The sequence below is a fragment of the Pseudonaja textilis genome, chromosome 2 (assembly GCF_049901715.1).
Source record: "Pseudonaja textilis isolate UNSWEBS1 chromosome 2, rPseTex1.2, whole genome shotgun sequence".
In the NCBI taxonomy this organism is placed as follows: Eukaryota; Metazoa; Chordata; class Lepidosauria; order Squamata; family Elapidae; genus Pseudonaja; species Pseudonaja textilis.
Window position 1 is genome coordinate 15,065,249 of NC_141991.1, and position 25,771 is coordinate 15,091,019.

General features: G+C 43.8%; 1 protein-coding gene and 1 non-coding gene across 5 annotated transcripts; both read left to right on the top strand.

The window, feature by feature from the left end:
* The first annotated feature begins 2,710 nt into the window (after positions 1-2,710).
* On the top strand, positions 2,711-18,129 carry DDX39B (DExD-box helicase 39B). Of its 4 annotated transcripts, XM_087928570.1 has the most exons (12): positions 2,780-2,798; positions 4,460-4,540; positions 5,435-5,668; positions 5,759-5,886; positions 6,031-6,123; positions 7,362-7,545; positions 9,383-9,501; positions 11,338-11,469; positions 13,138-13,247; positions 14,282-14,426; positions 14,712-14,859; positions 17,214-18,129. In XM_087928570.1, exons 3-12 carry the CDS (start codon positions 5,458-5,460, stop codon positions 17,228-17,230), a joined length of 1,287 nt encoding a protein of 428 aa, XP_087784696.1. In that variant the 5' UTR covers positions 2,780-2,798; positions 4,460-4,540; positions 5,435-5,457; the 3' UTR covers positions 17,231-18,129. The 4 variants fall into 4 exon arrangements, with proteins under 4 accessions (XP_026575840.1, XP_026575841.1, XP_087784696.1 ...); XM_026720055.2 differs by lacking the exon at positions 4,460-4,540 and having other exon boundaries at positions 2,711-2,798; XM_026720056.2 differs by lacking the exon at positions 4,460-4,540 and having other exon boundaries at positions 2,737-2,863.
* Positions 14,517-14,584, top strand: LOC113449108 (small nucleolar RNA SNORD52). The gene has a single exon (XR_003375796.1). It is a non-coding gene; the product is annotated as a small nucleolar RNA SNORD52 (small nucleolar RNA).
* Positions 18,130-25,771: the final 7,642 nt, after the last annotated feature.

Below are 25,771 nucleotides of genomic sequence, written 5' to 3' on the forward strand. Positions count from 1 at the left end.
GACAGCAGTCTTCCAATACTTGAGGGCCTGCCACAGAGAGGAGTGGGTTGGCCTATTCTCCAAAAGCACCTGAGGGCAGGACAAGAAGTGACACTTGAAAATTTATCATGGAGAGGAGCAAGGAGAAATTTACTGACACTGAGAACAATTAATCAGTGGAACAGCTTTCCTTCAGAAGGTGTGGGTGCTCCATCAGTGGAGGTTTTTAAGAAGAGATTGACAACCATTTGGTATAATGCCTCTGGCTTAAGCAGAGGGTTGGACTAGAACATCTCCAAAGTCCCTTCCAATTTTGTTATAGTGTTACATCTATTCACAGCACACCATAAACAGTTTATAAAAGACACATTGGAAGTCTATTGCGACAGATTATATGATGTGGAACATGGTGCTAAATCTCTTCTGCTTCAAGTCATAGATTCATGATGAGAAGAGGTTTTGGAGTCCACCTGGCATTTTTTTGTCTGCTCCAACTATTACTTGAGTTCTCTAGAGGCTCAACCTATCTTTCATGCACTCTTCCTATCATCTCATGATCCCTGATCTACCATCATCCTTGTAAATCTGGCAGCAAAAACTTTGAAATTAGCGCAGAGAAACAACATTCTGGTCAGAGAGAAGTTTCCTTAGGATGGGCTTCAGCATGAGTCTGAAAGCTTAGAAGACTCTGGTCTCGGTGACTGACCCAGATTGGCTCCTGCAACATTATATACATATAATGTATATTTGGACACATATGTTTACCTTCATTAGTGAGAGGAATAACTGATTGTAATTAGAGGATGTCTACAGTATAACATTTAACATTGGACCAGCGCTAATAAATTAAGGACCTACATTTTGCTTCTGCTCAAAGCAGTATAAGACTTAAGGAAAATACACTCCAGCTTCCAGAGAAGTTGTCAAAGGACCACGTAAAGAAGATAATTTAATTTTTAATCAAGACATTGCTTTTGGTGTTTTCCTGAAACGGATCTGTTTTAGCTATTAACGAAAAGGAGTTGAGAAGTGTCTATGGAATGGAGACCTTTAACTTTGGTGTTGGAGTCTTCATAATATCTTGAACAGCCAAGAAGACTGTTCACAAAATAAAATAAACCAGAGTTCTGCCTTGAGACACAAATGACCAGGCTTAAGATACCCTACTTGGAACATATTATACAAATACCAGCTCTTGGATGTCAAAGAAGTAATTTCCAAACATTTATTTGTAGCTCAGTAGCTGTCCCATTACCAGACAAGAAAACGACCAGTATGGGAATGTATCCAAAGGAGGGATAATTTTGATCCTGGTTAGAGCCTCAAGGAAGATTGGATTAATAACTGTACAATTTTATTATTTGAGGTAGAGGTTCAGCATCATGGCAGATTGCTGCACCCCAAAGTCACAACCAGTGAGAATGGAAAAAAAATGTCAATTGAAACCCAAAAAGTTGCCTTTTTCAAAAGGCAACTGGACTTCCCTTTGTTTTTTCCTTGAAGATGTTTCGCTTCTCATCCAAGAAGCTTCTTCAGTTCTGAAGCGGGTGGGGAAGAAGTTTCTTGGATGAGAAATGAAATTTCTTCAAGGAAAAAAGAAAAAGAAAAGTCTGCTTGCCTTTTGAAAAAAACACTTTTGGGTCAGCCACAACCTGGGTGACTGAGAATATCCATAGATAACTATTAGAAATCTTTGTATTTTGTTTTAGCTCCCAGGCTCTTGTATCTTGAATGGGCTTATTGGAAGTACAAAAGCAATGCTAAGAGTAAACAATCCATGAGAAGATTGGGCCAAAAATTTTAGGTGGAAAATTCTCAGCAAGAAATTTGAGCATCTCTATTCTGATTGACTGGGCAGCCACTTGTCAAAATAGAATAGAATAGAATAGAATAGAACAGAACAGAATAGAATAGCTTTATTGTCATTGCATTCTAAGAATACAATGAAATTTGAAAGCTACTCCAGCACAGTGCCCCAAACACCACATCACAATCACACTACAGAGTTTTAAAAATTCAAATAATTATAATAGGACTAAATCACAAATGCACTGTTTGAATCAAGAGAATTACTGCCTTGGAAAAGAAACTCTTTCTCAATCTAATTAGTCCTCATTTTAAGACACCTATAATGCCTCCCTGATGGTAACAGATCGAAATATGAATGTCCAGGATGAGAACGGTCTGTGGAGATTTTTAGTGTTCTAGAGAGGGTAGAGAAGTGGTAGAGGGTTTCCTGTTTGAGCAGGGGGTCGGACTAGATGACCTAAAAGACCTCTTCCAATTCTGCTTTTTTTTATTGTAAGATTTGGGCAGAAATTTAATTGGTGCCTGCTGCAGAACCACCCCCCCATTGAGTCATTGGCCTTAATACTGCTACGTAATTTCTTTCTGGAAAAGAGCTACGGGTAGAACCCAACCTTTTTCACATGAAATAAATACAGTGATTTAAAAGTGAACCACCTGGCTTTTACTGACCAATTGTGAACCAGCAGCAATTTACTCCCATTGGCAGGACGCCTGCAAAAATCTATCCCGAGAATCCTATATTAAAATAAAATCGAACGAAAACTCACGAATCATTTATAAATTATTATTATAAAATATAATAGATGTAATCGTCTTTTTAAAGTTTTTTTTTTAATCGGGCACTCAGTTAGACAAAAGGCTCCAAAAACAAAAAAAAAAGCCCGCGCTTAGTCCTCACCGCAGGTCCCTCCAGTAGCTTCCGCTTACGCCCATCACCTAACGGAAGTAGCTTTCTTTCCGCTGTGACCGCGTCTCGGCATTACTCGCCGAACTCCTCCCCTTTGTGTAAGGTAAGCGGCTCTTCGATAATCGTCCTTTTATCGGCGCTCCGGTTAGTCATCCGTCGTATATCGAGGTGGGTCCGGTTTCTTCGGGCAGTTGCCTTTCCGATTCTTCTCTTTTGGGTGGTCATTTCTTCATTCCCGCGCCCAAATTTACCATTGGGAGCGTGCGACGTAGACCCTGTCATTGTAGTAAAAGCCTGAAATTAAAGATGGCGCCTTTTCTTGCGCGTTGGGTGCGTTTCTTGGGCCGATCGTAATCGAGAAACATCGGCCACTCGCTGCTACTCTCGTCTTTTAGGCCTGCTTCGCTAGATCGAGAGATCTCTTATGCTCCACCCCAGCCGAGAACTACTCGACAAATAATCTTGTAGCTACTTATTACGGTAATTTTTGTAACACCCCCCCTCCATTTTTTTTTTAAACAGGGCCTTATCTGTAAAGGAAGAAAAATCTGGAGTATAAGTCTACATTACCTTAATGAGGCGAACGCAATGATTTTTGGGGGTCTTTGCAATACTTGATCACATATTTTTACTGCAGTAATTAAGACTTACTGTTGCTGGCCTGAGCATCCTGCATTTGCTCTCTGTTTATTTTTATTTTTTTGATTACTAGCATTCATATAGATCCGGGTGTGCTGCCCAGGGTTGAATGGATGTAAGGATTCTTTAGGGAAAAGATTAAATTAAAAGAGAAATTCACAGGGTTAAAATACACAGGATCTCTTTTCTCCAGGATTTCTTCCTGGCTCCAGGAAGTGATCAAAAAAGACTGTGTTACTGATCTTACCTTGATTGCTGATTTCAGAGTGAGATTTAGCGGGGATTTGCAAATCGTTGTTGAATTTGCCTATTTCATGGAAACATGGAAGCTGAGGTGCTTGTGTGCCCCATGCAGCTGCATTGTTGCAGTACAGTACTTCCAACATCTTCCTCATTTGTCCTGTTTTTTTTGCAAATAGTGGGAGTTCAGTAGTATGTAGACTTGCAGAGGTTACTTATTGGTTATCCCTGTCTTAAGGCATAGATTATTACTTAAATCCTGCATGCATGGAGTTTACACTTTCATATGCATTCCAACACATGCTGTTGCTGTTTCCTACAAAAGGAATATGCAGGCAGTCCTTGACTTGTAACTATAATTAAGACCAGAATTTCCACTGCTAAGCAAAGTGAGTGATTTGGATGTTAAGTGAGTTATGGCCAGTTTTACTTTGCGATGATTGTTAAGCAAATAACTGCAGTTAAGTGGATCCTGTTATTAAGTGAATCTGGATTCCCCTTGTGATTTAGCTTGTTGGAAGCCAGCTGAAAGAATGCAGTTGGTGATCACATGACTCTAGGAAGCAGCAACCATCTTAAATACATGCTATTTGCCAGATGCCCAGATTTTGATCATGTGACTGGGGATACTGTGACAGTCATAAGTGTGAGAACGGATCATAAGTCATTTTCGTCAGTGCCATTGTAACTTTGGAAAATCGCTGAATGAATGGTTGTAAATCTGTGTACCTAGCATTTATGCCAACATATCGTTTGCTATAAAAATGGATGATTGATAATCTGTAGCATTTTATATTGATTTCATTGTGACTATCAGATCTCTGCAAAATGAGGTAGTCACTGCGTGGCAGTAAAACTAAATGGGATCTCACTTTCCCTTGGTGCCTGTCTGGATTTTTGCAGCCTGACTACACATAAACCAGGGTTCTTCAAAATTATTGAAAATTATCAAAATAGCAAGATCAAGTAACAATTGAATCCTTGCTTGCATAAATTCAATGAAGGGTACGAGCTGTTGCATTTGTCCTATTAGCTAGAATTAATTGTGTGTGTGTGTGAGTGTGTATTAATTATATATATTTAATTAGCTAGAGTATATATATCCTGAAGACTTATCAGAATAAATATACACACACACACATATTCTGATAAGTCTTCAGGATACTTTAACTTAAACCATTATTTACCAGAAGAATTTTCAAGAGAATTTATTGAGAACGAAATTGTGCTAGAGTTTTTTCTATTGAGTGAGCTGATGGGCATATCATGTTTGCACATAATGGTAAGCCACAATATAGCTTCCTGCAACCAAGTATAATGGGGGGGGGGGTTCTGAGGGGGACTACTTTGCCCTCAGATACTTTCCTCTGTATTTTACCTGGCTGTTTAAGAGATTCTGGTAATATGAAGATAGCATCATTTGCTGAAATCACCAAAATTATTTATTTGCAGGAACGAGTTAACAAAGCTCTATGCAATGGGAGTATAACTTGGCTTAAATTTATTTTTGTGGTAGAATGGTAGGCATGTCTCTTGTGACAGCCATTGTGTGCATCACTTGCTGTCAAAACCTCAAATGTGCCCCTAATCCTTGTGAAATGAATTTAAATCTTGTGCCATAATAACTTGGACTAGAATTATAATATCATGCAACAGAAAGGGCCTTGGGCTAAGTCACGAATGTAGATGTCTTAGTCTTGCAGATGTCTCCTGGTATGGTTCTACAACATGACTGATCTCTTGAAAGGGTTAGAGGTCACTGTGCTTGTAATGCTTTGTTTATTTGTGCTCTGTAGTATATTGATAATGTTGGGAATTTCGTTTCTAAAACACTTTGGCTCACTTAAGCCTTTATCTTAGTTTTTAGAGAGGGAGACATCACCATGACGGAGAATGATGTTGACAATGAGCTGCTGGATTATGAAGATGATGAGGTGGAAAACCAAGCAGCTGGAGAAGGCGTAGATGTCCCATCTAAGAAAGACGTCAAGGGATCCTATGTCTCCATCCACAGTTCTGGCTTCCGTGACTTCCTATTAAAACCAGAACTATTGCGTGCCATTGTTGATTGTGGCTTTGAGCACCCTTCAGAAGGTGAGTCAAGGTGACTTGTTCCATGGAGAACTTGGGCTTCTGTGATCTCAGTGGCACCAGGTATTAATTCTGCCTTTATTCTCAATGCAGTGCAACACGAGTGTATCCCACAGGCAATCTTGGGCATGGATGTCCTATGCCAGGCCAAATCCGGCATGGGCAAGACTGCCGTCTTCGTTCTTGCTACACTTCAGCAGTTGGAACCAATAACAGGACAGGTATGTCAATGAAATCCAGACTCCCCTCCCCTAGATGAGAGATGGGCACAGGTGTTTGGAGCCTGATCACACATAGGTGGGCTAAGAATAAGCAGGGGTGACGGGAGAAATTGCAAAGAAAAATATTTTTGCCCTTTTTCACAGGTTTCTGTGCTGGTGATGTGTCACACGCGTGAACTGGCCTTCCAGATTAGTAAGGAATACGAACGGTTCTCCAAGTACATGCCCAGTGTCAAGGTGAGAGTCAGGAAGTTGTCCCTGTTCTGAATCATCAAGATTCTCTGCTTATTTGCCATCATGAGAGTGAACAGAAATCTAGAGAATTATTATTTTTTGTATATATTTATATGCCAACTCGTGATCTTGAGCAGCTCACAAAAGCCACACGACATGAACGATACTACTATATGCTCAGTAAATAAAAACACATAACAATGATGTGACCTTTACCTGTTACCAAAAATATAACTGGGAAAGACCCAATTTAACTTTAGGAGGGGAAGATTAACGTCGGGCTGCTCCTAAAAAGGCTTATTTTGAAGCATCTTCCCCTTTAACTTCTTGCAGGCTAGCTGGGGACTTTGAGCCGCTTCTGTCTGCCATCATTGAGTGGGAGGACAGAACATACCTGAGTTAGAAGGTAACAGTTGTCTTAGTGAGATGGGTGGCATAGAAGTTTGATAATTTTTTTTAAAAAGAGATGAACCATAAAAGGGACTTAATAGGTGATAGTGCCTGAAGCTTGGTCAGTGCAGTTCCTGTTCTGTATGGTGTTGACTACAGCAAGGGAGCAGCTGTACTCAATGATTGTAGCTCCTGGATTGACTTCTGGAGCAGCCCTCAGCAAAACAGATTGCTGTATCCAAGTTCAAGTTAAGGACACATTACTGATACCATAGTTAGCCAGTCTAGAAAAGGCTTCATTGGATAGCACAACTACCGTTTGCTGTTTCACCAAAGGACATGAGTCCTGAAGGACCCAAAGTTGTTAACCTGCTGTTCCGGGGTAGTATTAGCCTGTCCAGAGCTAAAGAAGCATTCTGGAAGCTGATGGATTCTAAACAAAACAGCATCTCATCTTGCTATGATCCATCCTCTGTCTGTTCCATTTTACCTGTCCTCTGGACTGGTGGTTCTCCATGAACCCCTGGGGGGCTGCAATGTTGTCACGGAGTCTGCGAAGGCTTGAAGAAATATAATTTGAGTTTGAATTAAGTCTTGGCTGTCCATAGCAGCAAAACGCACTTAAAGAAAAGGTTGAGAACCACTGTTCTAGGCACTGGGGAAAGACTTAACATCTCTTTCTTGGCTTGAAGCTAACATATAAAAATAGGAAAGGATTGAAAAGTTTTCTTGGGCTGTGTCAGATTTGGCATAATATTCTGCTATTTACCACTGCTGAAAATTCAGGCAGTTGATTAAGCAGACTCTAGCAACCATGCCAGACAATATTCTTTCATTCTTCCTTCCCCTAGGTGGCAGTGTTCTTTGGGGGCCTGTCCATCAAGAAGGATGAAGAGGTTCTGAAGAAGAACTGCCCCCACATTGTGGTGGGGACCCCGGGCCGCATCCTGGCTTTGGCCCGCAACAAGAGCCTTAACCTCAAACATATCAAGCATTTCATCCTGGACGAATGTGATAAAATGCTTGAACAGCTTGGTGAGTGTTGAGGGTATTGGAATAGAAACCAAAGACGGGGCTTTAGAGCAGCCGGAAATCTACATTGTGCCCTTTGTAGACTGAGTTTCTATGAAGGCAAGGAAGAATAGGAAGTTTCTCTCTTCTTCTCAGGCCATTGTTACCTTATGGGTATTTTCTGACTTGGCTGTCTCTCTTTTAAAATGGAGGCATTTACGTGACTGTCAATCTGTAGAGAAGATAAAATTTAAAAACACATACGCGGCTCAAAAAAATAAAGGGAACACAAAAATAAGACATCCTAGATCTGAATGAATGAAATATTCTTATTAAATACTTTGTTCATTATATAGTTGAATGTGCTGACAACAAAATCACACAAAAATTATCAATGGAAATCAAATTTAGCAACCCATGGAGGTCTTGATTTGAAGTTACACTCAAAATGAAAGTGGAAAAAAACACTGCAGGCTGATCCAACTTTGATGTAATGTCCTTAAAACAAGTCAAAATGAGGCTCAGTATGCCCTCCCTACAACACCTGGGCATGCTCCTGATGAGGTGGCGGATGGTCTCCTAAGGGATCTCCTCCCACACCTGGACTAAAGCATCCCCCAACTCCTGGACAGTCTGTGGTGCAACGTGGTGTGGGACATGATGTCCCAGATGTGCTCAGTTGGATTCAGGTCTGGGGAAGGGGCGGGCCTGTCCATAGCATCAATGTCTTCATCTTGCAGGAACTGCTGACACACTCAAACCACATGAGGTCTAGCATTGTCGTGCATTAGGAGGAACCCAGAGCCAACCGCACCAGCATATAGTCTCACAAAGGGTCTGAGGATCTCATCTCGGTACCTAATGGCAGTCAGGCTACCTCTGGTGAGCACATGGAGGGCTGTGTGGACCCCTAAAGAAATGCCACCCCACACCACTACTGACCCACTGCCAAACCGGTCATGCTGGAGGATGGTGCAGGCAGCAGAACGTTCTCCACGGCATCTCCAGACCCTGTCACATCTGTCATGTGCTCAGTGTGAACCTGCTTTCATCTGTGAACAGCACAGGGCACTAGTGACGAATGTGCCAATCTTGGTGTTCTCTGGCAAATGCCAAACATCCTGCACGGTGTTGGGCTGTAAGCACAACCCCCACCTGTGAACGTCGGGCCCTCATACCACCCTCATGGAGTCTGTTTCTGACCGTTTGAGCAGTCACATGCACATTTGTGGCCCGCTGGAGGTCATTTTGCAGAGCTCTGGCAGTGTTCCTCCTGTCCCTCCTTGCACAAAGGCGGAGGTAGCAGTCATAACTGCCTCTGCTTTCCACCTGTTGTCTATTCCATTTGCACAACAGCATGTGAAATTGATTGTCAGTCAGTGTTGCTACCTAAGTGGACAGTTTGATTTCACAGAAGTGTGATTGACTTGGAGTTACATTGTGTTGTTTAAGTGTTGTTCCCTTTATATTTTTGAGCAGCGTATTTTAATAGGAATAGCACTTAGACTTATATACCACTTCATAGTACTTTATAGCAATGCCATAGATATATTCATTAATAATAGCAAGAGCCCTTAAACTTATATACCACTTTACAGAGAGCTTTCACTCTCTGAGCAGTTTACAAATGTCAGCATACAAAACCCAACAATCTGGGTCCTCATTTTACCCACCTCGGAAGGAAGGAAGGAAGGCTGAGTCAGCCTTGAGTCAAGTCAGGATCGAATTGCTGACAGTTGGCAGAGTTACTCTATGTTCTAACTGCGCCACCGGGGCTCTTTTTTCAAAGCTTTGAGATGTGTGTGTGTACAGTTTAATCCAGGTAGCTATTGTTAACCTGTTGGCCTTTTTTCCCTCCCAGATATGCGTCGAGATGTCCAGGAGATCTTCCGCATGACCCTGCATGAAAAGCAGGTCATGATGTTCAGTGCTACTCTCGGCAAGGAAATCCGCCCCGTGTGCCGCAAATTCATGCAAGACGTAATTAAAACCCTTCTACCTTCTTTACCCACCTGGCCGGTCAGCCTACCTACCTCCCTCCCTCTCCCCCATCCAGGGAAGGAGAAGGGGGCCGGCACGGAGAACATTACCACACTTGACAGCTCATTGGGCTGCACCCCTTGCTGCCCCCTCACCTAGCCAGTTCTGCTGAGGCATCTGTAGGACACATCACTTTCCGGAAGATCATTCGGGTGACGCTTAGAGCCTCCTTTGCACACACGAGCGACAGCACCTCTCCCAATAGGGTCCAAAAGGGCACTTCCGCTATGATCTTGTTTTGGCCCCTCTGGCACACTTAGCTTAGAGATCATCTACATTTGACTTAGGGCGGATCCGTCCCAGAAGGATCCTCTTTTATGCTTTTCCCACCTGGCAAGCGGCGCGACATTGGCAGCGCTCCCCTTGCTGCCCCAGTTCCCTCCCTCCGCGTGGAATTTTGCCTTCTGCTTGTGTCAGCACCGTGCACAGAAGATCCTGGCCCACACACGCACCCACGTTCAGAAGATCCTGGCCCACACACACCCAGGCAAGTGGTAGCCTTTCTGTTTTCCATTCCCCTTCCCCCCCGCCCCCTCGGCTCCCTGCGTTAAACCTGATACACACATTACGCACAAGAGACAACTGCGGCCTGTGTGTTCCTGATCCTGCCCTCCCTCGCCCCGCCCCTCCCTGCCCACGCATTCTGGAGACCTGCGGCGAAGGACTCCCCGAGGGATCCGAACAATCGGAGGCAGCCCAGTGGAGCGGACGCCTGGTGACCCGGAGGAGAAGTTCTATCCTTTTTTGGAACGGGCAAAAAAAGCGTTATTTTCTGTAACCCTCTTTTCTCCTCCCCCCACCCCCACCCCCCTTGTGCCATGAGGGAAAGGGATTTATTTCAGAGCCTTTGCAGCGGGAGGGCACTTTCCCTAGAGAAGCCCCTAAATTATAAGGCAGGAAAGTTGACACTTTAGAACGGGGGAGGGGAACGACACGGCCCTTTTATGGCTTACAGGCTTCGACTCCCAGAAGCCGCAAGTCATAAATGGGCCATCGTTTCCCCACCCCTGCTTTAGAGCGCGCTAATAAGAATGTTAAATTAATCCTGGAATGAGTTGACCGGGGTGTTTGTGTTCAAAAAAAAAAATCAGGCGATTTTACTGGTCTGATATGAGCAGGTCAAAATGATGTCCTCTCTCTTATATGGAAGGAAAGGAATGGCAGCTCCTTTTCTCTTGTTGCCCAGATCTTGTTACTCTCTTTAAGCCAAGCAGGTTAAGGTGCGACCCTGTGCATGGTTAAATGTTAAACATCTTGGAGAAGTGACCAGTGGAAGTTAAGGAGCTGGAGTAAACCCGCTTTTTCCCTACAAGTGGGTGTCCTCCGTGTTTTTTTTTTTTTTTAATTTTAGGTAATGAAAAGTGGATTGTTGAAGCTATTTGAAAAAGGGATTATTTGAAGACTATATTCAAAATCCAGATGTGACTCAAATTATGTTAAGGCAACAATATTAATGTCTTATTACGGAGATATGTTTTTAAAAGGTGACGTTAGCCCCTCCCATTCACAGAATGTTTTGCAGGATAAATCCTTGGCTGACAAGGGAGAGTGCTGCTTCCCAGTGTGCACTGCTTAGGCGCATGTGAGCTGTTTTTGAGTGTTATTGTTGGAAGGAGTTAGCCAGCCTTTGTTTTCTGGACCTGCCCTAAGGGACCAGGGCCTGTGTGGTAGAGAAAGCCGCTCCTGTGCACACCTGTGCTTCTTGTCCTACCCCTCTCCCCTCCAAGCCCAGGTCAGTCTTACCTTGGTCTAACTGGCCCTGGATTTGCTTCTCAGCCTATGGAGATCTTCGTGGATGATGAGACCAAGCTGACGCTGCACGGTCTGCAGCAGTACTATGTCAAACTGAAAGACAACGAGAAGAACCGCAAGCTGTTTGACCTGCTTGATGTGCTGGAGTTCAACCAGGTGCTTTCTGGAAATAGAGCCTGTGTCTTGGGGACCTGGGGGTGGTGGGGAAGGCCCAGAGCTGGCTAAACCCAGTACAGGTAGCCATCGACTTATACCCACTTATTTGGCAAGCATTTGAAGCTATAAGGGCACTGAAAAAAAATGTGACAGCTGGTGCTCATGCTTACAACCATTGCAGTATCCTATGGTCATATGATCAAAACGCAACAGCAACCAAGTACAGGTAGACTTTGACAACAGTTGATTGAGTGACTGTTTCAAAAGTTGTGTGTCACCGAAAAAAGTGGTACATGACCATTTTTCACACTTGTGACCATTGTGGCATCTCTAGTCACGTGATCAACATTTACAATCTTGGCAACGGACTCGTGACAGTTGCAGTGTCCTGGGGTCACGTGATCAGCTTTTTGCGGTCTGACCAGCAAAGTCAATGGGGAAGCCAGATTCACTTAACCGTGTTACTAATGTAACTGCAGTGGTTCACTTAACGCTCATGAAATGAGGCAAAATTCACTCAATAAGTGTTTCACTTAGAAACTGCAAGTTTGGGCTTAATTGTGGTCAAAAGTCAAGGATTACCCGTATTTACGACAGTCGCTGTATCCCTAGATCAGGTGATCCATTGGTCACCTACCCGGCCTGCTTCAAACAAGCAAAGTTAGATAATCCAGATTACCTTAACAATGGTGTGATTCACCTAAACTGCAGTGATTTGCTTAACTGCGGCAAAACTCATAAGAGCAGGCTTGATTCACTTAACAGCCGTCTGCTGAGCAAGGAAAATTCTGCTGTGGTTGTGATCATAAGTCAACTACCCCATTTTCCCGAAAATAAGACCTAACCTGAAAATAAGACCTAGCATATTTTGATGCATGTGCCTAATATAAGCCCTATTTAAGAGTGCACAACTGTGTAGCCGACCATTACATCTAGTTGCTTGTGCCATGGCCACGAGGCGGGGTGTTGGTGGGGCTGCCCCACATGGCACGCGCCTGCTTACCTCAGGGCCTTTTCAGCCAGGCCACCCGCGCCCAGACACTTGCCTCGCAGCGGCAGCACCAGCAGCCATGTGCAGCAGGAGCCCACTTCTGCGTTCTCCCAGCTGCAGCGGAGCAGGAGGTCGAGTGGTGTGTTGGGGCTGTGGCTGGGAGGCAAGGCAGGCGTCGAGGCATAGGCCCTGAGGTGGTAAGCCGGTGCAGGCAACATGAGGAAGCTCCACCTTCCCTTCTCTGTGGCGGCAGCACTCGAGCACTGCGCAGCTTCCTGCCCTGCCCTGAACAAACAAGAAGTGGGCTTCCTGTACGTGGCCCCACCCCCAAAATAAAGCCCGGGTGCTTATTTTTAGGCCCCAAAGAAAATAAGACCCGGTCTTATTTGGGGGGAAACCCACGGGTATATGTTCATCTTTAAAGACAGTTTGGGGATCTTGAACGCTAGGGGTTGGCGGCTTCTGCTACAACTGTCGTACGTACATTTTGGGCAGAAAGTAGCCTTGTCAGACAGGAGGTTTGCTTATGTTGCTCTGAAAAAAAATAAAAAGCTAACTGCCACTTTTTGACAAACTCCGGAGTTGCCCAAGGGGTCTTCAACAAAACCTAACTAAGGAAGGTTCACGGGTGTTCCTTATGAACGTGGTGGGTTTGACGTTCCTCTTCTTTTGCCTAGGTGGTCATCTTTGTGAAGTCTGTGCAGCGTTGCATAGCTCTGGCTCAGCTCTTGGTGGAGCAGAACTTCCCAGCCATTGCCATCCATAGGGGCATGCCCCAGGAAGAGAGGTGAGGCTGTGGCGGGAAGGGGTTCCGAGTCCAGTTCAGCTGCCTGCGGGGTCCTTTTGCTGTGATGAATTTGCTCAGACTAGAGTCTCTGACTTCTTCAGTGCTGAGGCTTTAAAAGCCCTGAGCAATGGCCCCTGCAGAAGCTGTTATAAAATCTCTTGCCAAAAAGTTGATTTGTACGAGGAAGGCACTTGACAAAAGAAATGGGTATCCTGGGGAGAAAAGGCCTGTTTCTCATTTGAAATGTTCCAAAACAGTAAAGGTTAGGGATATATAGGGTACGTTGCTTTTCACATGCGCATCAAGATGAGCAGTGTTAGATCCTGAACATTATGTGGGTTTTAGAACCCACATTTTCCAGAAGTCTGGAATGTTGCATTTTACGCTTTGGGGAGCGGTTTGGATGGTTTTCCAAAAGTAAATTCTCTGAACCAGAAGCAGATTGAGGTGTTCCAAGGTTGCCTGCTCCTGAAACGAGCGTTTTGTGTGGAATGCAATGCCATGTCTGGAAAATTTCAGATCGTCAATACCGAAACTTTCCAGTGGAGATTTGATACAGAATATTCCATTCTCGAGTTAATGTCTTTTACACATCCTGCATTTTGCATGTGTGTAAAGATGTGTAGAAAGAATAAAAGTCTTGGTTAGGTCACAGTAATGGAAATGAAAACAAGGGTTCAAAAAGTATAACCTATAGATGACGGATCACCAATATCACTTTATAGCCCGCGGACAATTTTGAGTGGGCCCAAAAAGGTCCCCTTTTAAATTTTTTAGTTGGGAGAAGCTTAAGAGGCCAATAGGTTTTTTTTGTGGGGGCATTTCACCTTATAAAAGATCTGACGAATCTCATATTGGGCTCCTAGTTCCACCTACTTTCTCAATGTAGGCTTTGGAATGTCTCCCAAAGACCAACATAGCATTCAAAATAATTTGATAAATAAAAATTAAAATGACAGAAGCCCTCTACCTCTGTTCTGTGGGTGAAGTTTCATGCTGAAGGGACACTACCGTGTGTTTGCTGTCTCGTATAGATTGTCGCGGTACCAGCAGTTCAAAGATTTCCAGCGTCGTATCTTGGTAGCCACCAATCTGTTTGGTCGTGGCATGGATATCGAGCGGGTCAACATCGCTTTCAACTACGATATGCCAGAGGATTCAGACACTTATTTGCACCGGGTAAGCTGAGCTGTCCAAAAAGCAACCTCCTAAATTTCCTCCGTTTGGGTGCCCCAACTGGGGATGGGTATGAAAGTCCAAGGTGTAATTTGCAATGATGAATTGCTCAGACTAGAGTCTCTGACTTTTTTCTGATGTCTCTTTGAAAGCCCTGAGTAAGTGCCCTTGGTTGAAACAGCTTTGCTTTTAGTCCTCTACTGACCTTCAATTGGTTTTGAATCCTATTTGGGGCTCACGTGTGGGAAAAAAAAAATCCATTCCCGTCTTCTCATTTCTGGATTCTAGGTGGCTCGTGCTGGTCGCTTCGGCACAAAAGGTCTGGCAATCACTTTTGTGTCAGATGAGAATGATGCTAAGATCCTAAATGAAGTGCAGGATCGCTTCGAAGTGAACATCAGCGAACTTCCTGATGAAATCGATATCTCTTCCTACAGTGAGTGTGTTTTACCGATTGTCCTCAACTTACTATCACAACAGTTGAGCCCCAAATTTATGTTGCTGATTGAGACATTAAGTGAGTTTTGCCCCATGTTACAACCTTGCTTGGCTCAGTTGTTCAGTGAATCATTGCCGTTGGTAAGTTAGTAACCCAGTTGTTAAGGGAATCTGGCTTCCCCATTGATCTTCCTTGTCAGAAGGTCACAAACGGGGATTACAGATAACAAATAATCAGAATTGGAAGGGACCTTGTAGGTCATCTAGTCCAACCCCCCGCCCAAGCAGGAGACCCTACACCATTACTGACAGATGGCAGTCCAATCTCTTCTTGAAAGTCTCAAGTGATGGTGCTCCCACAACTTCCAAAGGCAAACCAAATTCCATTGGTTGATAGTTCTCACTGTCAGAAAGTTTCTCCTTATTTCCAGGTTAAATCTCTCCTTATTCAGTTTCCATCCATTATTCCTTGTCTGGCCTACAGGCGCTTTAGAAAATAGCTTGACCCCTTCTCTGTGTGGCAACCCTTTAAATATCGGAAGACTGCTATCATGTCTCCCCTGGTCCTTCTCTTCACTAGACTAGCCATGCCCAGTTCCTGCAACCGTTCTTCATATGTTTTAGTCTCCAGTCCCCTAATCACCCTGGTTGCTCTTCTCTGCACTTTTTCTAGAGTCGCAACATCTTTTTTATAATGTGACCAAAACTGGATGCAGTAGTCTAGTCTAGGTGGTTTTACTAAGGCTTTATAGAGTAGCATTAGTACCTCACTTGATCTTGATTTAGGATTGCATTAGCTTTTTGGGCTGCTGCTGCTGCACACTGCTGGCTCATATTTAGCTGGTGGTCCCCAAGACACAACAACGGTCATAAATATGAACCAAGTGTTTGAATTTGGACCACATGATCATGGGGGTGCTGCAAAGGTCATAAGTGAAAACTGCAATAAAGTCATAATTTTTTTTCAATGCTGTTGACGCATTGAACTTTCAACGGTCACTGAACAAACTATTGTAAATTGGGGGTTACCTGTACTGTGTTTTAGCCCAGCCCACCGCATCTTTGCACAGTTAAGTATTTCGGAAAGAGAGTGTGGAGAGGAACCCGTGGCTGATGGCACAACAGTATTGCCTTCTAGGCAATTTGCAGAGTAGAACTTTATATTTTCCAGATAACAATGAAAAGTTGATGTTTATTAGTACAGTGTAAATATTCCCACTTTCAGTATACAGATAGACCTTGGCTTATCGAGTCCAAAATTTATGTTGCTAAAGAAGTGAATTCTGCCTCATTTTACAACCTTTCTTGTCACAGTTAAGTGAATTTTGACAGTTATTAACATGGTTGTTAAGTGAACCTGGCTTCCCCATTAACTTTACTTGTCAGAAGGGGTGCAGAAGCTGATCACAATACCAGGAGCCATTGCAACCATCATAAATATGAGTGAGTTGCCAAGCATCTGATTTTTGGTCATTTGACCATGGGGATGCTTCAACCATCATAAGTTAGAAAAAGGATCATGAGTCACTTTTTTCAGTACTATTGTCACTTTGAATGGTCACTAAACAAACTTGTAAGTTGAAGACTACTTGGTTTAAATTGTGAGGCTTGCTTCCATTCTAGTGATTCAATATGGTGGGTTAAATAAGGCGCCCTTTTTTGTATTGGTTCTTCCTTAGCTGATTTTTGTTCATTTTAATCTTAGTGTATTTATCATTTGAATGTTTTAAATCAGGGGTGTCAAACTTGATTTCATTGAGGGTTGTGTTTGACCTTAGGGGTTGTGTTGGGGGTGCCTGTGGCGGCCCAAGTATTCTGCCAGCAAAACCTGAGCTCTTGAGGGTCTCACACAACCATCCCGAGCTCCGTTTTTGCTGGCAGAGACACCATGGGCCAGTCTTTCGTTGTTTCTGGGGTGGCCCCGTGGGCCAGATTTAAGCATCCCACGGGCTGGATCCGATCCATGGGCCTTGAGTTTGACACCTGTGTTATATTATGCCTCCCAGGATTGCTTGATAGATTGTTAACCTATAAATTTAATAAATAAAAATAAATAAACCAAATTATTATTTGAGAGAAACATGGTTCTTTTTGTGGTTTTTTTATCCACTTTATAAGCTGGGGGGAACGGAAGGGCAGTGTTGTTTTGAGTGAACATAAAGAAGTTGAGAATAGCTTAAGGGGAGATATTGAGAAATGAGCGAGCGTAGGAAAGTGATTTTCTGCTCTTCAAGTGGGAGTTGAGATTTGCTTCGATGTAACGACGGACCTTTTTCATTTAGCCAGGAGCCGCTCACTTGCCCTGTTCTGCCTGACGCCTTCTCTCTTTCTCTCTCTTTTTTTTTTTTTCAGTTGAACAGACCCGATAAAAGGGGGGCTCGCCTCTCCTTGTTGACCTTGGTTTTAATTCCTGACCTCTGCCACTTTCCTGAAATTTCACATTTAATTTCACCTGATGGAGAAAGAAGTGACTGACTGTCTGGAATACAAACCTACCCCCAGTCCTGTGGCAGGGATAGAAGAGCTTCTGTCACTTAGCTACGTGTAGTGGAAAACGAGGCCGATCACAGCAAAACCTCCATTGCTCATTTTGAGAGAGAGAGAGAGAGAGCTCGTTGGGGTGGAAGCCTAATTGCTTGACCGGCACTCAAGACGAAAGGAGCACCTTCCCGTCGATGCTTTTAATACAAAAAGAGACTTTTGACTTTCAGACAGATGTTCACTGCCTGCCTACCAGCAAGGGGTTTTTTTTGGGGGAGAATTCCACACGTTGTATTACTCCACTGTGTTTCTCCAGTCGGCAGGTCATCTTCCGCACTGCTGACAGGAAGCGCAAAAGAAAAGGGGGGAAGGAGCCGAGGTGGTGGTGGTGGGGTTGCTCTTGTGAATTTGTGACATTCAAAAATTGTGTTTTGTTTTAAATGGGGGTGACTTCCTCGAACAGGAGAAACCTCAGAAAACAAGCTTCCTTTTATAATGCTCTCTCATGCCATTTTAAAATCCACTTTTTAATTCCCCCCCACCCACTTTTCCCTGTGTATTCCTCATGGCTTTCAACTTTGTCTGCATGTTAGCATTACTTCCACCCCTGCTGGTATCTTCTGGCGGGTAAACTAGTAGTGAAAGTTAGTCATGTTTTAGCTGTGGCTTGTTCTCTCTCTCTCTCTTTCTCACCCTCCCTCCCTCCCTTTGAGACCCTCTTATTATTTTTTGTAATAAAGGAGCCCAGCTCTTAAGGGTGACTGATTAAACTAGTCTTGTGAATAAACATTTTTTCTGGTGTGGTTTCGTTTTTTAGGATTATGGCTCTATAGTACCTAACAACATAACTTCATCTTTTCTTTTTCTTTTTTACTGTGAGCACACAGGCCCACGTTAAAATGAAATTATATTATCTGCTCCCAAGAGAAAGTATACATCTACCCATACATAATACACATGCTATATACATACATAAAAATATAACTGCCCCCATACATACATACATTAATACATATATATTAATCACTTCCATTTTGAATACATGGATATAAAACCAGGACTAAGAGGACAAGTTCAACATTGGACAGTTACTTGTACACTTAAGGCCCGAATGATTACAACTGGCCTTGAAGCAGAGTGGATACAATCTATTTAAAAAAATAAATAGGATTTTTTTTAAATTTTTATGAAATTTATTTTAATAAAATGTGCTTGGAGTAAAAATAAATCTAAAGATAGTTTTCTATTTAAGATATATTAATTTAGTTTATTCAGCATGAAATGGGAGCTTAGTTAATGTAGCTTGAGGCTGTATATTCTGCAATATTTACATTTTTGGTAAACTCAAGGAATCCAAGCTCTGCAAAGCTGAGGTAACATGCATTATTAATGCATTCACACAATTCCACAGTAACCGTGAGATAAGTCATGAAACAAAGTTCAGGAATATTCCTTTATCCTGCCGTTTTTGCAAATCTATGTACACTACAAACGAGAAATGCATCTGTACCACCGGGCTCTTAAGTGAGAGGAAGAAGGGCAAGCAGTAAAAATGAAAGTGAAACCTAAGCAGCTTATAAATAAAAGCACCGCATTTCCAAATCTCTTATGGCAGCGCCTTTTACTGAGCATCCAGTCACCTGCGTGCCGCTACCCTCACCTTGTTACTGCTGTATCACCAGCTATCCAGTGGCGGGATTCAAATTTTTTTATTACCGGTTCTGTGGGCGTGGCAGGGGAAGGATACTGCAAAACCTCCCCACCCCACCAACCTGCTTTCCAGCTTCGCTCTCCTGTGCAAGGCAACCAAAGAAGACCCAGCCGATCAGCTGGGACTCAATGGGAGGCAGGGAGTAGATGGGGATGGGACCAGTCAGAGGTGGGATTTGCCGGTTCTCCGAACTACTCAAAATTTCCGCTACCAGTTCTCCAGATCTGGTCAGGACCTGCTGAATATCCACCTCTGCAGCCATCCCAGTAAAATGAATGGGACTAAGTAAATCCACAGCAGGTCAGAGGAAGAACCGCTGCGGGACAGAGATGACAACTGCTCTTTAAAAATTATGGTTTAAAATCAAGCCTTTTTAAGAGTGATTTAAATTGACTCGATTTAAATCAAACCCACCCAGCCTTGGTGAATCCTTAGTTAATAACAGCTACGGAACGATAACGCATGATTTATCTGGCCCACGGACTGCTAGTCCTCTACTCACGGCCTTAATGGAGCCTGCTTATCATAGATGTAATTGCAGCTTTCATTAAGTAAATCTCCCTGGTTGTTAAATGAAGATGGTCATGAAGTGAACACTGGCCGTTTAAAGCACACCGATGGCTTGCCATGGACATTGAGCAAAACTTTGGCTATGCGATGTAATTGCCAGAACCTGGAAGTGTGAGTGTTCAATAAAACATTTGGGAAGCATAACCGTGTGACTATAGGAAACTGGGAATTATAAATGCGACCCTGTTGCAGAATGCGTGAAATGTGCTCATGTGACCAGGAAGGGGGTAGGAGCAATTTTCAAAAACTGGGTCATAAATAAGCCCCAAGGTAGGTGGTTGTGACTTTGAACTCTTGCTGAGCAACCAGTCATAAATTAAGAGGGTCCTACTTTGATGGGATGTGTTTTTATTTGGAGTTTCTCTACAATCTTTCCAGGATGTGTGTCTGTGGTGAGAACAGGTGCCCACTTGATCCTCACCCAGTTGAAATTTGCCACATATAAACTACCTTTTGTTGAGCGTTCTCTTGTGTACAGTAAAAGATTAACAAAAAGACACCACAGGGTTGCAAAAGGCCTCAAGAGCAGCAGCTGTGGTAGCAACAACTGTGTGTCTTCTCTTCCCCCCCTCCACATTTTGTGCCTGTGCAGTTGCTCAATGACCGGTAGTCCTCGACTTATGACTGCAACTGAGCCCCCATATCTGTTGTTAAGTGAGACAGTTAAAAGTTTTGCCCCGTTTTAGAAGCTTTCTTGCCGCAGGGGTTAAGAGAATCGGGTTAGATTTTGCAGCCAAAATTCAAATTCAGAAGATTTGATTCAGCAGGATTCATTAACTTCTTTATATACATAATGACATATGAAATAAAGTTTACAATACCATTAGTAGTTTCTTCCAACATGGTAAAGGTTACAAACAAAAACACCAGCAGATGAAAGAACAGCAGAGAACAGTTTCTGTTTTGATTCAGAGTTGCAGACAAGACTGCAGCTTCAGAGCTCCAGAGCTTAATATAGAGCCACGCCTAGGCTTCTTCCAGTTTCAGTTTCCAAACAGCCCTCATTGGCTGATTTAGTTGCTATGCCTATTCATTGGCTGACCTTGTTACCATCCTCTACCAGTTCATGAATATTTTGACAAATCATTGTAGTTGATAAGTTAATAACCTGGTTGTTAAGTGAATCTGGCTTCCCTATTGACTCTGCTTGTCAGGTCGCAAAAGGGATTCACATGACCTCAGGATACAGTGATGGTCATAAGTTTGAGGCAGTTGCCAAAAGAGCTGTGGTGGTGGGTTAGAATGCAGTATTGCAGTATAACGCTGCCCACTGTCGGGAGCTCGATCCTGCCCGGCTCAAAGTTGACTTGGCCTTCCGTCCTTCTGAGGTGGGTAAAATGAGGGCTCTGTAAACAGCTTAGAATGGGCTGTAAAGCAACTATGAAGAGTATATAAGTCTAAGTGCTATTGCTGTTAATCAGTAATAAATACAACATTGATTCCCCCCACCTCTCAACGGTCACTTTCTTAGTGAAACCTTTCCTTCTTTCCTTCCTTCCTCCCCTTGCCTCCCTCCTTTCCATAATCACCCATCTTTTATGCCCAAATAACCCTGGATGGCTTACAGCAAGAATGATAAAACATAAAATAATAATGCTAACATACTCCCCTGTACATTTGCTGGGATCCAATCTCACTTTAGCCTGGCACTTTCATATTCAGCCAATGTGGCTGGGTTTTGGTTCAGCATGATTGGATACTGAAGCAATTCGATTAGCATGTTATAGGAATACTAAACTTTTATTTTTATTTATTTTTGTCAATTTCTTATAAGATAATAGGTATAAGTAAAAACATAGTTATGAATACCTGGATACATATAACAAAAATAAAAAGAAACAATAGGACAGGGATGGTAGGCACTTTGGTGCGCTTATACATGCGCCCTACAGACCTCTTAGGAAAGGGGTGAGGTCAATAGAAGAAAGTCTAAGGCTAAAGGTTTGGGAAAGAAACCACAGAGTCAGAGTATTCCAGACATTGACCACTCTGTTGCTGAAGTCGTATTTCCTGCAATCAAGTTTGGTGTGATTAACCTTGAGTTTGTATCTATTGTGTGCTCTTGTATTGTTAAGGTTGAAGCTGAAATATTCATTGACAGGTAGGACATTGCAATGTATGATTTTATATACTATACTTAGATCGGACCGAAGGCGGCGTAATTCAAGGTTTTCTAGATCTAGAATTTCAAGTCTGGTGTCGTAAGATATTCTGCAACCAGTAGAGGAGTGGAGTGGAGAACTCTTCTTGTGAAATATTTCTGGACTTTCTCAACTGTGTTAATATCAGATACATAATGTGGGTTCCAGACTGATGAGCTGTATTTAAATATTGTTCTAGCAAATGTTTTGTAGGCTCTAGTTAGTAGTGTAATATTATCAGAGAAAAAGCTACATAAGATTAGGTTAACAACTCTTAATGCCTTTTTGGCTATGTAGTTGCAGTGGGCTCTAGCACTTAGATCATTAGAGATGAGTACTCCAAAATCCTTGACAGAGTTTGGATCATCAACAAGGTCTTGACTATTCAGCCTGTATTTTATTTTCTGATTATTATTTATTTTCTGATAAACTATATTGAGGCTTAGCATAATGTGGGAACTAAGCCACGCACACCCAGGTCAAACACAACCCTGATGCAGCTCCTCAATAAAACTGAATTTTGACACCCTTGCCCTAATCTAACCAGTTCATTTTTTAAGGATTTTTCCCTTTAAGAGACTGTAGGTGAGCTCCAGACAGGCCTTGGGGAAAGGTAATGTAACTTGAGTCTCATCTCTACCAATATTTTAAAGACTTGGGAGTTTGATCTGGTAGTCTGATACTCTTGGCCTGGTAGCACATTACCATACCTGCCGGCCTTTGGAGATGCTTGTTGTAAACTTCAAAGGTCTTCCTGCATGTGAGAGCCATTCATGCAGCCTCTGTGAGGGATAGGATCTTTCAGAGCTAAAAAATTTTTTCAAACTTGGCAATTCTAAAGTGAAGATTTCAAACTTTCTGAATTCCCCAGTTGGCTGGAGAATTCTGGAAGTTGAAATCCACCCAGCTTAAAGTCCCCGAGTTTGAAAAACACTCCTCCCTCTCTCAGAAACTAATCTTGTTTTTTTTGTTGTTGTTTTGCAATCCTTAAAAGACCTATTTGCTAATTCTCTGCATTTTTATTATTAATCTACGCAACCGATAGCCATCATTAATAGTTAACACGTGTCTTTATTCTGGATTTCAACCTCTCGATTTGAAAAGTTGGCAACCCCCCCCGGAGGGAGGGGTTGAGTTGAGCCTAAAAATGCAATTCCAACTATTTTAACAACGCACTTTCGTTTTTGACCCTGGGGGGAAAAAAATAACTCCCTTTCCCTGCGGATCCCATACCCATTCCTCCCCCCTCCTCCCTTTGGTTGGAAGGGAGGGAGGTAATTTAAGCAAGCTCTTTTTCTGCTACTCTGGAAAAGCTTGGGCGGCTCCGATGTTTAGTTTATTTTATTTTTTCCAGGGAGCCACGAAAGGAGAGCCCAGCAAGGAAAAAAGCAGAGGGATGGGAAAAGATCGACGCTCGTTCCCGAAGTCCAGCGCGCATCTCCCATCCAGGGCGCAAGCCTCACAAACCCACAAAACATCACACACACACAAACCCACATAACGATCCTCCCGCAGCCCTCAGGCCTCTCTCGGCTCATTCCCGCTGGCTTGGTTCCTTCCTTCCCTCCGCCTCCACCCGGGGCGCCCCCGCCTCTCAACCCTCCCAACTTGCAAAGCAGCTGCCGCTTGGCAACTGCAGCAAAGGAGGGGGAGAAAGAGTCCACAAGCCGCTTGGAGAGCCCCCAAGTTGGGGGAAAAGCTCTTTTTGCTTCTCCTTCTTCGACCTTGCCGGCGTCCTACTCTGGATCGAAAACGTGCGATTTTTCCCCCGCAAAGCCTGCGCGCTTCGAGCGATCGCGCTGAGCCCGCCCTGCCGGAGATCCCCGATCGCTCCGGTTCCTGGGCCGGCTAGATCCAGAGGCTCCCTCCTCCTCCTCTTGCTCCTCGCAAAAGCCTCCACCTTTTCGGGTGCCGCCTCTCCCAATCCGGTCGGGCCAGAAAAGCCAAACAAGGAGGGAGCTCGTCTTTCTCTCCTCCTCGCGCCCTCCCTCTTCTGCGTCGAAGGCTGGGCAGCTTCTCCCTCTTTCTTCCCTTTCTCTTTCTCTCTCTCTCTCTCTCTCTCTCGCGTTCTCTCTTTCTTTCTCTCTCTCGCCTTCTCCTCCGGGTTTGGCGGCTCCAAAGATTCCGCCACCCCCCCACCGACCCCCTCTTCCCGGCCTGCCTGCCTGCCTTCCTTCCTCCCGGTTTTCCCCTTCGCTTTTGCTGGCGGTTGCTGCTTGGAAGCGCCAAGAAAGGAGGGCGAGATTGCAAATGCAAACCTCCCCCGCTCCAGTTCAGAAAGCGAGGACGGAGGGGGCGCCTCGACCCCTTGAGAAGCAGAGCGAGCCCAACGCGCGATCCGAAGGAGAAAAGTTGCTCCGGAGACCTTTACGCGCAAGTGTGCGCTGCGCTCCCGCACGGGTATATATAGATGTGTGTGTGTGTGTGTGTTTGTCGATCAGGTGGGTCGCAATACGGCGCGGGATCTTCCAGTTTTGGGGGGGTTGTTGTGGACTTTGAGGGGGGGCGTAATAGGGGGGAGGTAAGCTTCGTGGATCTCGATCCTTTGATTCGACTCGATGCGCGGATTAGGAAAGGGAGGCTGTTCCTTCCAGATTTGAATTGCGGGGAGCGGGGGGGGGGGAGCAGTGGATTGGAAAGGGGAGGCCAAAGCTTGCTCGGAATGGGCAATCCAGGCCTGAAAAGGCAGTTCCAGCAAGCGCAGGATGCTATAAATAGATCATATAATATCAGTCCGCCAAAACCCCCCCCATTTTTTTTTTTTCATTCATTGGTGAGCTGAATGCCTGCCTCGAAACATTTTCTCCACTTGGAGTTTGGGATGCAAATTCCAGGTAGAAGTGGTGGTTGTTGTTGTTTTAATCTAGTGCTTTGCAGAAACCAGCATAGATGGTTGCCTAGCTGGGCATAGCCAACACAGACATAGACAGACAATGGTTGCAGATTAGATTTTTTTTTATTCCCCTCCTTTTGAAAGGCCCACAATAGGAATCTCGAGTGTTTTGGCAAAGATCTTATTATGCACCTTCGGGTAATATTAAAACGGTAAAGATAAGTGTTGTACCTCAGGTTTATTTCTTTTAATTTATATAACTGCCTCACTCTCCTAAGCAGCGCTCCAATTTGGCCTCTTCAAAATTCCTTTCTGTGTGAGGTGGCTTTTAAAAATTCCTTTTTATGTGAGGTGGCTCTAGCAAACCTCTTCTTTGTTGTAAAGTGGAAAAGATTAAATTAACAGCTGAAATTGGCCAAAAGAGCTGGCGTGGAAGAGGGCAAAGTTCAGAGAGCCATCACTCTTGATAGCTTGGCTCTCAAAACATGCTAGTGCTATCTGATAATTTTAAGCTACTGTTTTGAGGTGGCTGTTTTGCAGAGGTATAGATACAAAAAAAAAATGGAAAAGGGTGAGCCAAAAACTAAGTGAAATGGTTCCAGGTAAACAGGGAGTTCTTTGAACAGGTGAAATGTCCTTTTGGATAAATGTCTGAGCCATTTATTACTACAACGGTGGCAACTTTAAGATGTGGACTTCAACCCCCAGAATTCCCTAGCCACTGTGCACTTCCATCCCCAGAATTCTGCAGTCAGCATGCTGGCTTGGGAATTCTGGGAGTTGAAGTCTACACCTGGTAAACATGCCAAGGTTGAGAAACACTGGTTTAAGTGAATATTTGCAGTGAAGCCCCAAGGAGGCTTCCTCCTAATTTTAAGGAGAAAAGAATTTATGTGTGTTTATAGCAGTGTTTCTCAACCGTGGCAACTTTTAAGATAGCTATTGTTAGAATAGAATAGAGCTGGAAGGGACTTTGGAGGTCTTCTAGTCCAGCCCCCTGCTCAACCAGGAGAAAACCTGTACCAGTGGTCGCCAACCAGTGGGCTGGGGACCACTGGTGGTCCATGGGAAAATTTTGGTGGTCCGCAGAGAAATGTCACCCCCAAAGCATTCCCCAAAGTAATTAATCCAGGCTGTGCAGGAACACAAGGCTACACCACCCATATGGCCTGCA